This window comes from Ipomoea nil, unplaced genomic scaffold (genome assembly GCF_001879475.1).
Source record: "Ipomoea nil cultivar Tokyo-kokei standard unplaced genomic scaffold, Asagao_1.1 scaffold1936, whole genome shotgun sequence".
NCBI classification, from domain to species: domain Eukaryota; kingdom Viridiplantae; phylum Streptophyta; class Magnoliopsida; order Solanales; family Convolvulaceae; genus Ipomoea; species Ipomoea nil.
Genome location: NW_017618364.1, coordinates 2,942,682 through 2,954,629, shown reverse-complemented (window position 1 = coordinate 2,954,629; position 11,948 = coordinate 2,942,682). Strand labels below are relative to the sequence as shown.

General features: G+C 35.2%; 1 protein-coding gene and 1 long non-coding RNA gene across 2 annotated transcripts; both read right to left on the bottom strand.

Annotated features, from left to right (window-relative positions):
• Positions 1-3,755: 3,755 nt before the first annotated feature.
• LOC109146795 lies at positions 3,756-4,952 on the bottom strand. Its single transcript, XR_002048510.1, has 3 exons — positions 4,828-4,952; positions 4,694-4,744; positions 3,756-4,206 (listed from the first exon to the last, which is right to left on the bottom strand). It is a non-coding gene; the product is annotated as an uncharacterized LOC109146795 (long non-coding RNA).
• Positions 4,953-5,092: 140 nt separating this feature from the next.
• LOC109146743 (TMV resistance protein N-like) lies at positions 5,093-11,026 on the bottom strand. The gene is made up of 9 exons (XM_019294390.1): positions 10,418-11,026; positions 8,892-10,017; positions 8,482-8,757; positions 7,158-8,369; positions 6,635-7,035; positions 6,526-6,529; positions 5,831-5,942; positions 5,667-5,740; positions 5,093-5,119 (listed from the first exon to the last, which is right to left on the bottom strand). The coding sequence occupies exons 1-9, from the start codon at positions 10,900-10,902 to the stop codon at positions 5,093-5,095; spliced, it is 3,717 nt and encodes a 1,238-aa protein (XP_019149935.1). The 5' UTR covers positions 10,903-11,026.
• Between the last annotated feature and the right edge of the window lie 922 nt (positions 11,027-11,948).

Genomic DNA, 11,948 nt, shown 5'->3' with positions numbered 1-11,948 from the left:
GCGTATATTCCACAACAAAATGGAGTGGCAGAGCGGATGAACAGAACCTTATTGGAAAGAACAAGGGCAATGTTGAGGACTGCAAATTTGGCGAATTTATTTTGGGCTGAAGCAGTCAAAACCGCCTGTTATGTGATCAATCGGTCACCATCAACCGCAATTGATCTGAAAACGCCAATGGAAATGTGGACGAGTAAGCCATCTAGTTATTCTCACTTACATACATTTGGGAGTCCGGCATATGCGATATATAACGCTCAAGAAACATCAAAACTTGATTCAAAATCAAGAAAATGTGTTTTCTTGGGGTATGCTGATGAAGTGAAGGGGTATCGGCTGTGGGATCCCACTGCCCACAAGGTTATCATCAGCATGAATGTTCTATTTGTAGAAGACAAGGTACAAGAAAGTGAAAGCATTGGGAAGGAGAAACCAGTGACAACAACAGTACAAGTTGAGGGAAGGAAGGAAGGAAGAAGAAATTCCAGTTTCCCCTGAGTGTGATGTGTATGACTTGTATCTTGAGTAGTTGGATGTGAAAGCTGCATCTCTACATGGAGAACTTGAAGAAGAGATTTACATGCTCCAACCAGGAGGTTTTGAAGAAAAAGGAAAAGGGAACTTGGTTTGCAGGTTGACTAAATATCTATACGGTCTCAAACAGGCGCCGAGATGTTGGTATAAGAGATTTGATTCATTCATTTTGAGCCTTAGATACAACAAGTTTAATTCCGATCCTTGCGCATATTGCAAGAGATTTGATGATAATCAGTTTATCATCTTGCTGTTGTATGTTGACGACATGTTGGTAGTAGGCCCCAACAATGATCGTATCACGGAGATGAAGGCTCAACTGGCTAGGAAATTTGAAATGAAGGACTTGGGACCAGCAAACGAGATTCTAGGGATGCAAATTCACCGAGACAGAAATAATAGGAAGATTTGACTTTCTCAGCAGAATTATCTGAAGAAAATCTTGCGGCGCTTCAACATGAAAGATTGTAAGCCAATTTCTACCCCTCTTTCTATTAATTTCAAGTTATCCTCAAGTATGAGTCCTAGCAACAAAGCAGAGAGGATGGAGATGTCTCGAGTACCGTATGCATCAGCAGTAGGCAGTTTAATGTTTGCTATGATCTGCACTAGACCAGACATTGCACGGGCAGTGGGAGCGATCAGTCGATACATGGAGAATCCTGGTAGAGAGCATTGGAGTGCTGTGAAGAGGATCCTTAGATATATGAAGGGTACCTCAGATATTGCATTGTGTTATGGAGGATCAGACTTCATTATTAAAGGCTATGTTGATTCTGATTATCCAGGTAATCTTGATTGTAGTAAATCCACCACGGATTATGTGTTTACTCTTGCTAGCGGAGCAGTAAGCTGGGTCTCGAAGTTGCAGTTGGTTGTGGCAACTTCAACGACGGAAGCATAATATATAGCAGCTACTCAGGCTAGTAAAGAGGCAATATGGTTGCAAATGCTATTAGAGGAGCTCGTGCACAAATTAGAGACAATGACTCTATTTTGTGACAGTCAGAGCGCTTTGTACTTGACAAAGAATCCAACATTTCATTCCAAGACGAAGCACATACGAGTTCAGTATCACTTTGTTTGTGAGAATGTGGAAGAAGGAAGTGTGGATATACAAAAAATCCATACTAAAATTATAACCTGGCAGATATGTTAACAAAGCCTGTTACCAATGATAAATTCGTATGGTGTAGATCCTCAATTGGCCTAACAGGAATGCAAGCAGCATGGAATTGGCAAAACGGATGAAGATCTACATTATGACTTTAAGTGGGAGATTTGTAAATATTAAAGTCAGAATGTGAAATGGGCAGAGGTTTTGCCTGAGATGAGGTTAGGAGGAGATTTCCAAAAGGAACTTGGGAGGAGGTTTCCTAAGGGGAACTTGGGAGGAGGTTTGCCTAAGGGGAAAAACATGGGGCTAATTCTGGCAAATTATGTTGTGCATCCGTATGCACCATATACAGATGCAAAAACGACGTCGTTTTATTAAAAACGCGTGTCTCCCCTTAAAAAAAAATTCAGGTTCGATTCCCAGCAACAACATATGAACTAAAATTCCAGAATCGATGAACTATAATTCCAGAATCGATGAACTATAATTCCAGAATCTATGAACTATAATTCCAGAATCTAACCTATGAACTAAAAATTCCAGAATGAATGAACTAAAATTCCAGAATCTATGAACTAAAATTTCAGAATCGATGAACTACAATTCCAGAATCGATGAACTATAATTCCAGAATCAATGAACTAAAATTCCATAATCTATGAACTAAAATTCCAGAATGAATGAACAAAATAATGCTATTGCTGGGAATCGAACCTGAATTTTTTTTTAAGGGAAGATGCGCGTTTTTAATAAAACGACGTCGATTTTGCATCCGTATGCACCATGCATGGTGCATACGGATGCACAGCATAACTATCCGGCTAATTCTAGGCATAAGTTTTGGAGAAAACTTGTAAGGAAAGAATAGCATTAAATACTTGGAATCTCTAGGCACATAGGTTCTAGCTTGGAAAAATCTAGACACATGGGTTGCTATAAATAAGGCAACATCCTTCATTCATCAGATCATCCCATCCCATCCGAAAATCTCCAGTAGCATAGCAAATTCTGTAGAGCGTAATAGAGAGTTATATTTATAATTCCTATTGTAATATCATTTTGCCAATACAGGAAATTCTTCTTCAAATTGCCTTGCCCTGTGTATGATTTATTTTAAATCTTACACTAGAAATATTCTCAATATTTTCAGTTCAAGTTGCTATTATAAATTTGGTGTTGTGAACCCGTTTCGATCCTAACACTTCAAAAAATGAATAATTTTATCAAATTTGTTGACTTATTCAATCCATTAAAAGAATTTAGATAACTATCTTAAATAAACAAATGAAATAATGAAGAAAATTGTTGCCAACCTTCTGGCACAATAATCCAATCGAAGTGACAAGAGACCAGCTATACAAATTAGGCCATTAGAGTAACCCCAGCTAAAATAGCAAGAGATTTAAACTTAACTACAAGATCACGAGTTTAAATCTCTGTCCCCTTAGTTTGAGTCAATTAATTATGGATAACTTAGGCTAGTTTACCTATGATTCTTTACCGATTGAAGTCACAAAGCGGGATTTATTCACCCTTGAAAGGATGGTGGGGTTTCGTTAAACCCTTATAATACTAAATAATTTGTTCAAATTTGTTGACTTATTAAGTGAATTAACAAAAAATTATATAACTATATTAGATAAACAACTTCGAGTGCTTTCATATAGGAAAAAGCCTGCACACACATTAAAAAGTAAATTTTGGAGAGATTGATACTCAAAAATTTCAATGCCAAATAAATTAAACAAATGCAATAGAGAAGAATTCTAGCCGACCTTTCAACAAAACAGTCCATTTAAAATTGCAGGTCTCTGATCTTTGTCGTCACGATAAATCTTACAGATAGTATCAAATAGTGACAACAAGTTCTCCTCTGTAACCAAAAAAAATACAACTAGTTTACCAACAACATCTTCTTCTGCATACACCTCCCTTCTCCAATCACTGTTGCCAGTAATATATACATTCAGCTTTTTGCCATAGAATCCAAGAACCAATGGTTTAGCATCTCACATTAACACCAACTCCATCAAACTCATTATGATCAAAACCCCTGCAATTTGTTATCTCAACACAAAATAAAGATTCAAGACTCTCCAATCTCGGAAGCTCAACCAAACTTTTGCAATTGGGAATATACAACTCCTTCAGTCTTTTCAAAACAAAAGTAGTGCTACTCTAACAGGCGTAATTGAAGTTGATGAGTGGGTAAAGATGCAGCAGCAATCCATCCCCTATTGGATGGGAAGAACCTCACTTCTCCATATCTGTTTCTATGTATTTCAACTACACAAAGTATCTTCTGCACATCATGGAAATGTGCATACAACTCCATTACTTCTTCAATCCTTGTTGGGATCTCAAATTCAATTTCCTCATATTCTTTGATCCCAATATATTGAGGAGGTTCCTTTACAATCCAAGCCCCACTGCTTTTGCTTCTCACGCTAACACCAACTCCATTAATGTGATCATCATTCAAGAGAGGGAACAACATTTCAAACCCATACTGCCTCCAATGTGTTGGAATTCGATCTGCAACTTACAGAACTTACCTACAATATAACAAAACACCAAATCAAAGAGCGCGAGTCTCTAGTGAGACGGGTCGGTTCAATATAGCTTATGCTAAAAAATGTAATGCATAATACTTTTGAGAAATTAAAAAAATTTAATACTTCTTTGAAATCAAAATGTAATATTTAGTGGTTGATCAGTTAATCATGAAAAGAAACGTAATTCTCGTCATGGATAAATTGATTGATTGTTACTATGAAGAAAATGAGATCAGACGACATTCTTGATAAAAAATATAATGTAATACTTTTAAATCAAAATCTAATATTAGGAGTTGAAGAGTTGCTTATTAGAAAAATTGTTATACTTATGAGGGAAAATGTAATGCTTATGAAAAACTTGACCCGTTTGACCGTTTCGATCTGTGAGATAGTCTCATATGAGATTTTACCCTCAATGAGATATGCTAACACTATCAAGGAGTTGATGATCATGTCTCAAAAGTGTTGGAACACTGCAACTTACATATCTAATGACTTGAACCCAAATCTTCACATTATTACCTTCACAACGTGCCTACATTATGGATTACAATATACCAATTAAAGTGATAGATCGAGATGGATCAGGGGAGGGAACATTACATATATATAACTAACCTGGTACCAATTTTCAATCAAAGGACTGCAGTTTGCTATTGCAAGACGTTGTAAGAATTCAAGACTCCCCACCTGGAAGTTCAACCAAACTTTTGCAATTCTCAAAGTTCAACTCTCTATTTCTTCCAATGGCACACAATTTTCTGCGGAGAGTAGATGCAAATTAGGAGGAAGGTCTTGAAGTGCTTTATTAGAGTAGCTACTGTTAGTTAAAAAGTTAGTTATATCTGTTAGATTAGTTCTGTAATAGTTAGTTAGTCTTCTGTTAGCTAAGCACTGTTCTATTAAGTCTCTGTATGTATGAACAGAAGTCAGTTGAATCATTCAGAATACGCAGAGCCTTAGAAATGTGTAATGTTAAAAGAAGCATTAGACATACAAACTTGCATATTGGATGAAATTCTTAATTTGATAATGCTATCTTGGAGCCCATACAATCTAAGTTTATTGGACAAATATTTAAAAGATTCTCTAAAAACCAGACAATCCAATAAGCATATTCCTAAATTTAATTATTATCACCCTATTGAATACTTTAATTAAGACGCTAGAATTTACGATCATCCCTTCATTTGCTTATGTGCTCTAAAAATTAGATATTCTAAAATCGTTCATATTTTAATAAAACAAAGTATTTTTAATTAATCACGCTTATGTTCCATGCATTCTCTAGTGAAGTATGATTTTTTCTTAAGTATTTCACGCTTTAAAATTCTCAATCATCTAAAACGCTACTCCATTTAAATAAAATAGAGGATTTTAATCACTTTCTATTTTTCTAGTCAAAGTTCTTAGGAAATATGGAAAGTTAAAAGAAGCTAAGCATTAGACATACTAACCTGCATGTTGGGTTGAAATTCTTCGATATTGCTACCTTTCAAGTCTAACTCAGCAAGTTTCTCAAAGCGAAAATCTGATGATATGCAGCTCAAATGGCAATTATGCAATCTAAATAGCCTAAGCGTATTAGACAAATATTTAAAAGATCCTTTAAGAAGCACACCATCAAATATGAGTATTCTTACATTTACCATCCTTGTGAATACTTTGGTATTCAAAACCACATTCTTTATGATGTCTGAATTTACAAGCACCCATTCAATTGCTTCCATGCCCTAGAAATAAAGAATTTTATATCGCAATATTTTAGATGTTCTAAAATCTTTAATACTTTAATAAAACTAAATATTACTAGCAAATGAATTAACTAGTAACTAGATTAATAACTTAAATAGAAAAGAAAAGTTTTACCTTGTTGCCTTCAAGAACATCAAAGACATCATTTGGTTCCACCAATCTACTTCATTGGTGGCCAGGATGTTTTCGAGATTCCTTTCGAACAATTCTCTTCCCATACCCCGTACTAAATCGTGCATTTGATCTCAAGCCTGTCAAATTCTCCACCACCATGTATTGTTAACAAACATCTTTCTGTTGAACTTCTGATTCCACTTTCAGCAAAAAAACCACAAGCTTCAAAGATCATAGCAGTGTCCTTTTTGTCATATCTAAATGATAATGTTTGAAGATTCCATTCTCTAGTGTAGTATGATTTTTTCTTAACTATTTCGCACTTTAAAATTCTCAATCATATATTCTGCTACAGTATTAAATAAAATAGAGAATTTTAATCAATTTCTATTTTTCTAGTCCAAGTTCTTAGGAAATATGTAAGGTTAAAAGAAGCATTAGACAAACCAACCTGCATACTTCACATCAACAAACTAACAGATCATATCAAAGGAGTGAAACGGGGATGTTTGTTCTGGTTATAACCACCTCTGCCGGATAGTTCTGCCGCCTCTACCTATCTGCACCTCCCTTTTCCTCTTCCTCTGTCCATCTTCCAGGGTCTGACATGACAGAAGGAATCCATCCCCTTGTGGATGGAAAGAAACGAACTTCCTCTTCACTGTTTCTATGTATTTCAGCTACACAAAATATCTTCTGCAAAGACTGAAATTCTGCATACACCTCAAATATTTCTCCCATCTTTGTTTGAATCTCATAGTTGCAATTTCCTCTCTCCTTTAGAAGAATCCAAGCGCCACTGCTTTTACTTCTCACACTCAAACCAATTATATCACTGGCATCAATCGCACTGTGCATGATATTAAGGCTTGCATTCGTTAAAGGAAAATGGCAGGATACCGATCCAACGCTCAATAGTTGAACTGAAATCTCGATACTATCACCTTTAGAACATGCCTACATTATGAAATACATACATAAAATATAACGATTAATAATACCTTAACTATTACCATCTATTCTAATATAATATCAGATCGAGATGAAGGGAACATACACACACACACATATATACTAACCTTTAACCACTTTTCAATTGAAGGAATCCTCAAACCACTGCAATTTCCTATCCCAAGATATTTTAAGGATGAAATACTCTCCAAGCCTGAAAGCTCAACCAACCTTTTGCAGTTATGAATATCTAGCTCATAAAGTCTTTTCAAGTTGGATAGATCTGCTATCTTTTCTAATGAGACACAATTCTTTGCAGAGAGTAGTTCCAAACTAGGAGGAAGTTGTGGAAGTGATCTAAGATTCTGCAGATTGTCCAAGCAGAGACACTCCAAATTGGAATATTGATGGCAAAGGCTTAATGGTAAACTTTGAAGATAATATCTTCCCATTAAATCTCTTTCTTTCGATGAGGACAAACTCCTAAGGCCAATTGGAAGATCTTCTTCATGCAAATAGTTGTCAGGAATAGTCAAAGCATTGCAATTCCTTATGTCAAGATATTCTAAGGATGAAAGACTCTCAACGTTTGGAAGCTCAACCAAACTTTTACAGTTTTCAAGTAACAACCATCTAAGTCTCTTCAAGTTTGATACAGCTGTTATCTTTTCCAATGAGACACAATTGTCTGCATAGAGTCCCACCAAGCTTGGAGGAAGTTCTGTAAGTACTCTAAGATTTTGCATATTGTTCAAGTAGAGATATTTCAAGTTTGAAAGGTGACAAAGGCAGAAGGGTAAACTTTGAAGATAACTTCTACCTGATAAATCTAACTCTTCCAATGAGGTCAAATTCTCATCAATAAATTCCAAGGAACACAACTTTGCAACTGAAGGTGGAAAAAAACCAACACCATCACGACTTCTTCTTGACAGTACAGAACTCTTGTAGTCCCCCAAATCCAGTTTCTTTATATTTCTCAAACATCCCAAAGAAAATGGTATATCTGAGATGGCAGTTCCATAAGCAAGTAAATCTCTTAGTTGCTCTAATTTTCCCAAGTCAATTGGAAGCTCCCCCAGTTTTTCGCATTTATTTAAACATAAACGTTTAAGTGATTTTAACTTGCAAATGCTACTTGGAAGAACCTTGAGTTTCTTGCAACGATAGAAATCTAACTCAACAAGTCTCTCCAAACTTCCAATTGATGGGTGTACCTTGATCAAATTTAAACAATACACAAAGGATACTTTTTGAAGAGTATGTGCCCCAGTGAAGTTTGGTGTTTTCTTAAGTTGATGACAATAATCAAACTTCAAGATCCTCAAGCATCTAAAATGCTGTTGAAAAAAAAAAAAAAAGTAGAAAAAGGTTTAATCAATTTTTATTTTTCTAGTCAAAGTTCTTATTTAAGAAATATGCAATGTTGAAAGAAACATTAGACATACTGACCTGCATATTGCATTGGAATTCTTTGATATTACTACCTTCCATGTCTAACTCAACAAGTTTTTCACAGCGAAAATTAGATGGTATGCAACTCAAATGACAATTGTGTAATCTAAGAAACCTAATCTCATTGGATAAATATTTAAAAGATCCGCTGAGACACATACCATTCAATATGAGTATTCGTAACTTAACCATCCTTTTGAATACTTGAGTATTCAAAGGCACATTCTTTAACATGTTAGAATTTACAATCATCCCTTCAATTGCTTTTGTGCCCTATAAAAAAATCATTTATATAACAATATTTTAGATTTTAGATATTTTGAAATCTTTGATTTTAATAAAGTTATTTAAGTATAGAAAGTAAATGAATTAACTAGAACAACTCAAATACAATGGAATTTTTTTACCTTGTTCCCGTGAAGCACATCAAAGACATCCTTTGGGTCAATCAATCTACTTTGTTTGTCCGGCTCTCCTGGAGATTCCTTTTGAACAATTTCTCTTCCCATATCTCGTACTAAATCATGCATCTCAAGCGTCTCAAACTTCCCACCTCCATTTGTTGTCAACAAGCATCTTTCAATCAAAATTCTTATTCCACTTTTAGCATAAAAACAACAAGCTTCCAATATCATAGAAGTATCATTTTTGTTATGCCCAATAAAAAAACAAGCAATATCAAGGAAGATGTTCTTAGTATCATCATCAAGTGCATCATAACTTATTTTAAGCATTTTTTGAACATCTTCATGAGGATTGCTTCTTAATTTCTCAGCATCTTCGAACCACTCTTGCACGGATCTTCCACGCAAATGAGAACCTATAATTGTAAGTGCTAATGGAAGTCCGCCGGTATAACTTGCTATCCTTTTGGGTAGTTCATTATACTCCTCTAATGGTACATGAACTCCAAAAGCATGCAAACTTAAGAGTTGCAACGAATCATCAACGCTTAATGTGTTAACCATATACTTCTCTTGTGTTCCAAGGTCACTCAACATATGAACATCTCTAGTTGTTAGTATAATTGTACTACCTGAACCAAACCAATTCCGTTGTCCTGCTAAAGATTCTAGTTGAGTTATGTGGTCTATGTCATCAAGAACAATAAGAACCTTTTTTGATTGCAATCTTGTTTTGATCAAGATTATTCCTTCATCAACGTTATCAATTCCAAAATTCTTTCTCTTGAGTGTTTTGCGAAGAAGCATTTCTTGTAAACCAACTAGTCCATTGTGTTGCTTATTAGAAACTTCTTGTCTAATATTTGCAACAAAGCAACTACCTTCAACCCCGTGACAACTCATGATCAAGTGATTATATATGGCTTTAGCAATCGTTGATTTTCCCACACCACCCATGCCATAAATTCCAATCATTCGAACACTATCATTTGTTTGAATTTGCAATAAATGAAGTATATCTTGAACACGAGAATTAATTCCAACAGGGTGCTTTGCAACATTCATGGGCATAAAATTTAACACCCCTAGCACATCTTTAGTGATTGCCTCAATGAACTTTGACTCATACCTGGTCACATTTTAAATTTATGGCATATATTGGAAAAAAAATAAAGGAAAAAAGCACAAAATTAAGATCAGAGTATAATTCATCCATACTTATAGGCAAGAAGTATGAAAGAAATTTGCATCTTTAAAATATAGAACACTATCAATACAAGAAAACAGCTCATTACTGGTCCAAAGGTACTAATTAAAATTCCACAGAAAATTCAATTTTCAAATACGGATTTATGTTCAGAACCTACAAGCAAAAATTATTTAAAAAGCAGATGCAGATTCTTCTCCAATTATTTTTAAATTTTTTATTTAAAAAAATTACCATAAATATGAATTTACTATATGAGTAAGTGTCTTAGATTGTGACAAAAATCCAAAAATAAAAGAAAATTTAAAAGAGTTACGATTACCGAATTTTCATGGTTTGTAAATCCCATCCAGACAAATTAGCAGCTGCAGTGAGTGCAACTTTCCACTCATTAACTTTTTGATCTTCAAATCGTTCTCTATGTCGGGTCAATGCATCACCAAACATGTCAGTCTGTTTCCGAACCACTGAAGGATCAACATCGTAAAATATAGGAAAAACAATCTGGTTCAACTTCTGTTTACATTCCATGATCTTCACAAGCTCATCTAGGCACCATCTAGATCCGGCATAGTCTTTGGAGAATACGATGATGGATATCCTCGACTCCTCTATGGCCTTAGACAGCTCAACAGAAATATCCTCGCCTCTCCGAATCGATTCATCATCTCGAAAAGTGTTAATCCCAGCTCGCCTCAAATCTGCATAGAGATGATCAGAAAAGGACCCTCGTGTCTCACCTCTAAAACTCAAGAAAACATCATATGTGCGAGCATATGATGAAGAAGAAGATGATGATGATGCCATACTTGAAATTGAGTATACTAAAGCTAGATTTTCTAGCAGAATTCCTTAGAGCTATTAACTAAATATTTAAAGAGATACAAAAGGCCGTGTAGCAGACTAGCAAAGGATGAAGAAGGCAGCTTGCCTAGAGCTTTGAAAATGCAATAATCAAATACATGTTAGTTGTCCCATGGAGCCATTGACTTCAATTTCAATTCTTTTTTTCTTTTTTTTTTTCAGAAACTAAATATTTGGCCCTTTAATGACTATTGAGTATTGACTTGGTATTTTTCATAATATTATTTTTTTTCCAGAAACTTTATATACCATCAACGCCAATAAATGCTTGTAATTTTATTGGAGATTTATATAGGGAATGATGATGATTGATTTTAGAGTTAATTCCAGCAATGGTCTCCAAGTATGATGATTTTCTAGATTTAGTCCTAGACTTTTAATTTGGACAATTTAACCCCCCGTCTATTAAATTTTTTCCAATTGAGGTCCTTCCATCAATTGTCGGTTAAGTGAGCGTCAATTTCAGGGGTAAATGGGTAATTTTACTTACCTGCGGTGGAGGTCTACAAACAGGCTGTGAGCACTCTGTTCTCTTCTCTCCAGTGTGATCAGCTACAATGCTGTCAATCCCTCGAACATCATTCATGCCAGAAATTGATCCTTTTATGGCCTTCAAATCTCTATTTACAGTCGATCCTAGGGAAGTTGGTGCAATCCCTTTTCCTTGCATCAACTTGCCTTTCAATTTCTGGCAGAATAGTGTTTCCAACGAGCTCATATTCTTGATTTCTTCGATTTTTGATTCTCCATTCACTCCAAAAGCTTCCGTGACATCCTGAGCCAAATACTCAGCCAGGAGATCCACCATCTGCATCGGATTGTTACCAGATTTCTTGCGGAGATCTTCCATTACCGCTTCATCTATTTGCATCTCAGGTAAGTAAAATTACCCATTTGCCCCTGAAATTAACGCTCACTTAACCCACAATTGACGGAAGGACCTCAATTGGAAAAAAATTAAATAAACGAGGGGTTAAATTGTCCAAATT